General features: G+C 29.6%; 1 protein-coding gene across 1 annotated transcript; it reads right to left on the bottom strand.

The window, feature by feature from the left end:
- Nucleotides 1–1,708: 1,708 nt before the first annotated feature.
- LOAG_11708 (hypothetical protein) lies at nucleotides 1,709–3,440 on the bottom strand (the record flags this gene model as incomplete). Its single annotated transcript, XM_020448401.1, has 5 exons — nucleotides 1,709–1,922; nucleotides 2,073–2,203; nucleotides 2,537–2,611; nucleotides 2,680–2,857; nucleotides 3,382–3,440. The coding sequence occupies 5 exons, from the start codon at nucleotides 3,438–3,440 to the stop codon at nucleotides 1,709–1,711; spliced, it is 657 nt and encodes a 218-aa protein (XP_020301453.1).
- Nucleotides 3,441–6,264: the final 2,824 nt, after the last annotated feature.

Below are 6,264 nucleotides of genomic sequence, written 5' to 3'. Positions count from 1 at the left end.
TTCAATCAGTAGTACCACTGTAACACTCATTCAGTAGTACCACTAGCATTCAATCAGTAGTACCACTGTAACACTCATTCAGTAGTACCACTGTAGCATTCAATCAGTAGTACCACTGTATCACTCATTCAGTAGTACCATTGTAGCATTCAGTCAGCAGTACTACTGTAACACTCATTCAGTAGTACCACTGTAACAACACTCATTCAGTAATACCACTGTAGCACTCATTCACTTTCTTGGCTTCCATTACCACTTTGACTATCATGTCGTTGAAACGAAAATACTGTCAAAAATATCTGCAGAATGCTGATATTTCTGAAACAAAAAAAGTCCAACTGACCGATTCATTTAATTACTTGATTGTCAAATTATTTGTAAATTTTACTTAATTGGCGATACTTGGTAGGAAGTTAGGCAGTTTGATAAGCTCTTGCAAAACGTTCAATTCTGTAGCCAATGAAAAACCATTATCAAGCATTTCTCTAATACTTGAAACAAAATTACATGTTAACAAAGAGAATATAAGAAACACAAATTTCGGATGCTTGCCAGAACGAAATGGTGGAAATGATTCGAAATAGGAAGACGTAACGACTTCTATCACTAAGTGTGATAATCGAAATGAACCATAAGAGAAAATTATGGGAATCTATTCCTATCAGTTCATTATTGACATTATGGCAATAATATATAAATAATGAAAAAAAAAGAAAAACTTCGAAAACAATTTTCCTTTAGAATATTCTACAAATGTAGTAATGATGCGATGCAAAAATTCGATTATCATTAATAGTGGAGCTAAAATTCAAATACCTAAATATCTTATTCATTCATATGAATAATACGGATACAAAGAATTCGCAGTTTTTGGTTTTCAAACTATTTCTATTGCTCATCAAACGATAATTGGAACATGACTCTCCTTAGCAATTTAATAAATAAAGAAAAATTTAACAGTGATGAATACTTCTAAATTAATCAGAAATATAGTATATAATGAAACATACATCGATTAAACATTTCATAAACCATCTTCAATCAAATATGTCAACTTTTGAAGAAAATGAAAAATTCCAAAAATTGCCATTAGCATAATTACTTTGCATGATTAGATTTTAAAAGTGATCGAGGCTTAGAGAGAAAAGGATTATGCATGAAGTAGTTGACCTTTCAAAATGGTCAGAGGCTAGTTTTTGATTGGAGAGATTTAAGAATTATTATATATAAAAGCAAGATTTTGGCATTAAAACAATATGCAGTAATTGAATAAAACAATGCACAATCCAAAAATTAAACTAAAATTTATATTTTTTCTGAAATATCAAAAAGTTTTGATTGAATTACGATGATTGTATTTAACACATCATAATTGCATTTAACAACTTTATGACACTATCATCGAAATAGATTAACAGACAGTTACTTTTATAAAAATTTACAAATATTACACTCAAATATTATATTTGAACTTATTTTACAAAAAATTGCTGCTAAATATATCAAACTGATTGGCTCATAAACCATTTCTATTTAACGTAACCTGAAATTTAGTATAAAATAATTCGTTATGTTGATAATTCATGATTTCCATTATTTTTTCTTCCTTAGAAGATAGTACACTGATAAGATAAATTTGAGAAATGAATTTTATTATGGCGACAAAGTTGCAAGATGCAAGTGGTCAAGCATAGTTTTTGAAATTTCATTAATTTTTGGCCTTTTTTAAATGGTCAGCTGTAATGTTGTCACATTTATCAAAATGTTCTGTCATTATGTTCATTAGTTCTTGCACTGCCTCCGCAGTTCTCTGATAATGTATTTTGAATTCTTGAATATTTTGTCGAACTTTCATCAACTGTCCCTCATACTGCATATCTGCTTCCTTACTCTTTTGCTGTTTACTCTGATCGTCCTGATGTCTAAAATTTATGTCAATTTGTTACTACAAAAACTATTGTATAATATCGTAAAATATCGATTAATGAATAATTGTTTGAAGAATTAAATGCAAACAAAATAGTATTTAAGCCTAAGCATTCATTTTATTCAATGAAATATATGAAATTTACTTGCTGGCTGATTGAGCTAAACCATCTTTGTCAAGACGTCGCTTTTTCAACTGACTGATATCATCGAGATAAACTTTCAAATTTCCTTTAAGCCATGTTCTTGACCAAGCTTCAATAAATTTTAGTTCTACCTGAAATACATGCAAATATTTGAAAGTGGAACAGGAAAAATAATAGTCAGTTTCATGTTTCTTTTCTCTTCATAAATAACTTAAAAATTTGCATAAAATTGAATGCTTTTATTTTTCGAATTTTAAATGAAATATTTGGAAAATATTAGTGTATTACAGTAATACTTTGGGAAGTACATCACTTTGAACTATCAGTACATCAATCGAATTACTGTCATCAAAGTCATTATACAATTTTGAATTTATAGGAACTTCTTTTTGATTTAATGATTTTTTTGTTTTTTGAGTCAATTTTTAAATTGTTTCTTTTCAATAGAAATTTCTTGTATGTACTCGTTTAGCCGTTGAATGCTCCGTTTTCGCAATTTCCTCCATTGTTTCCTTGACGTTTTTCATCACATTATTGAACTGTAATAATTAAATATAATTTAGGTAATTAGGCTAAAATTGAGGTGTAGTAATTAACCGATCATTACTTTTTTATTTTTCGTTTTAACAGCCAAACCATCGCATGAATTAGCTATTGAATCAACAGGAGTCATACTGGTGGCTTTGAAATTTGAAATCATCGTTTCAACAGCCTTCGCAATTGCTGTCACATCCGATTTGCTTTGTTCACAGAAAGTAATCGAACGAGTAACATCATTTGGAAACCTTAAATAAAGTAAACGATGTTTTCTTTTCATCGGATTCGACGTAATTCACAGAAACTTTACTTAGTTGTATCAGTAATACTTAGTTATCACTTTAATGCCATCTATGTTCAATTGATTCGATGACAAGGTGATGATATACATAACCATTTATCAGTTTATGCTAATTCTGATGAAGCAAAAAAAAAATGTAGTACCAATCATAATTCATTGAAGGTTAATGTCTTAATGTTTGAGAAATACAATAAATAGATCTTTGAAAATATCTAAAAGTTCTCAAATTTCTTTAAGTGCTATATTTTTAGAATTATTTATCGATAATTTCTATTTTTCAAGTAAGACTGGCGAAGTGGCAATTTTGAGTATTTTATGGTAATAGGCATATTGAAGTGATCAAAATTCAATCAAAATTAAATAAAACATTAATAATTCTTTCCTTAGATTTCTTCGAACATTTTTTGTTAGATATTTAAGTTAGAATTATATTTTCAGGCGAGTTTTTTCTTTTTCTTAAGTAAGACGAACTCTGTTTGTTTTGCCATATCCAACTTGACCAATACATTTTGCTTCAATCGTCGAAACATTTTTGATGTCGAAAAGCTATGGGAAAGGATTCAAGTTTGTTGCAGAAAAAAAAAAATTAAAAATAAACATAACTGAACTCGTTCCTAGCTTTTATACTTCAAATAAACTTATTTGCATAATTTAAGAATTTGCAAATTTTCCATTGAATTTAAATTTTTTTCAGTTATGTTTATCATATTACCTTCCATGAAGTTTAAGTTCAAAATATGCTGCTGTGAAAATGATGTTCGAAAATATCAATGTGTAAGAATCATTTTGATTTCCGGAACAGGTTGAAAGTTCTAGCAATTGATTTTGTGAGCATAAGCACAAAAGAGCAGATTTTATTTTGAAAAAAAAAGGAAAAAGTCAGTCTCATGCAATAACCAAGGTCCATTTTTGTTGCCTGCAACATTTATTGCAAAAGTATCAATAAATCTTGAAAGTTATGTCAGTTCAGGGAATTAAAAACTTGATTTTATAAGTAAGAGTAAATGTAACAAAAAGTGAGTAACAAAAGAACAACTTGATTTGTAGAGTTGACGTTCCAATCAGGTCAAGAAATTGGATTAAAATCAGGTTTATATACCCATATCATTGTTGATCTTTAATTTAATAACACACTCATGTCTTGAAATCATAACAAATGAACGGTGATATGGTGAAAAATATACATTTATCGGAATTAATATATTTGCATAAATTATCAGATGGCGACAATAAACTTTCACAGAGCATGCATGTTAGCATGCATTTTGCTCACTTTATTCATTAATCTTGCATATATTTGTCATTACTATAATCTGTTTGTACTAATATACACTTCTATCTATAGAAAGTAAACATTTTAAACTAATAAATTCCTTAAATTTACATCGTTTCGATGGATTATTTTTTTGCACTTCCTTCTGCATGATTGAAATGAATTGAGATTTTTCATTTTATGTTTTCTGGCATTTGCTCGCCATATCAATATCCGGGATTTCCGATCTTAAGTTCCGTATTCCTCAGTGTAAATTTTCTACCTTGCTAAATATTTCCGTTTCAATTCTCCAAGCAATGTTCTTCAGAATTTGAAGAATAACAAATATCATTCCAAGAATTTAATCGATTATTTCTGATATAATCTGCTGTTTTTTCTGCTCTTCTATTCATGATAAGTAAAAATGTGATAAGAGGAAAACAGCTGGAACATGCTGCTGTTATCAGTATTTCATTATTTTCATATATTTTTCGAAATACCATTGAAATTTGCGTTGTGATATCAAAAAAATTCCTTGAAACTTTGGATTTACTAATAAAAAATTTAAAAAGCATCCCGACAGAATGTTATGATTACTTATCTCCTTTAATTTTTTTCCAATAAAAACAACTATGGCGCACTCCAATTTGCAAAACCAACGGTGGATGTTGCAAGATTCTTTCAAGAAGTTTTCCGATCAGATTCACTGAGAAATGATTTCCTCTTGAATAATCCTTGAATTTATTCTCGGATTTGAATTTCAAATAACTCCACTTCTTACTTTTGTTTTAAAGATTTTGGATAATTTTGCTATTTGTTATTGCTATTTCTAAATATATTTACTGATAGTATCAGCCATTTTAATTCGATGCTTCCCTATTTTCGCATATTCATCCGTTTTGAGATATTTTTTCCTTGGCGATTCGTACGTGGAAGATGAAGAGATACCTTTGATTTTCAGATAGTTTACAATCACTTATTCAATACTGAAAAAAACTTTCCTCATGGAATCTTCCAATCATCCAAAGTTGTCAGTTTCACTTCCGTGAAAGTTTCCGGAATTCTTGTTGATTTCAATAATTATACAATAAAATTGAATTTCAGTCTCACAAAACGACAAGTTAGGTTTGTGATCGCTGAGCTATGCCACAGAAAGAAACCCCAAAGAATAAATTTGATAAATAAAGCTAAATAGAGCATCACATGCATATACATGATGAGACATCGTTTTTTGATGGGTGACATCGTTTTACAGCCATTAGATAACACTTGATTCTGGACGATCTACACCACATTTGGCCATTAACTGTGAGCTGTTTTGGTTACATTGAGTTTTACGTGAACAATATCTGAGGTTGAATAGGATTTTTATCATATTTGACAAACAAACAAAAAAAAAACAGCTTGTTTTGCAGAAGATATAGGGATTTCATTCATAAATATTAATTTGGAATTTAAAAACTGATACAACTGAAATTAAAAACAAGCAAACCACAGTACCATTGATATGCTGTGGTCTTATCTTTGGAAAATAAGTTCGGTGTACTCTAAATCGGTGGATAAAGTTTCGTTCACTGAACATACACAAAGTTTGGTTATTGGAAGCTAAGAACTAAATGTGTCACATCAAGTGACATGTTGTTGTGAAAAAATTATTCTTTCCTTTTATCGAGTCGTTTAGATTTAGAAGGCTTAGCCTTGAGTTAGGATTAAACAGAACTTTAATTAAAGGCTTACCTTGTGAAGATGTCGAACACGTTGTGAGGACACAGAGTAAAATTTACCGCTTTATTGATATAATACAGGGTTGATCAGCAGGATTATTGGAGAATAACGAGTAGAAAATTGCTTGACCGTGAGTCAAAAGCTGTTGTAAGAATACTATGGAAGAGCACTAGTTCAGACAAAACCTTTTTACAAAAGGATTATATATATAAAGAAGTAGGGCACAAAACGATGGAGGGTATTCATTTAGATACAAAGGAAACTGTAAAAATCCAATTACATAATAAGCATTGTAACAAGAACAGAGGGGAGATTAGCATGTAAATTGGATATCCTTTGTCATTAAAATAAGGATGTGAAATTTTGTTAGACAAAAG

This window comes from Loa loa, assembly GCF_000183805.2.
Source record: "Loa loa unplaced genomic scaffold supercont3.329, whole genome shotgun sequence".
NCBI classification, from domain to species: domain Eukaryota; kingdom Metazoa; phylum Nematoda; class Chromadorea; order Rhabditida; family Onchocercidae; genus Loa; species Loa loa.
This window is presented reverse-complemented; position numbering and strand designations above follow the sequence as displayed.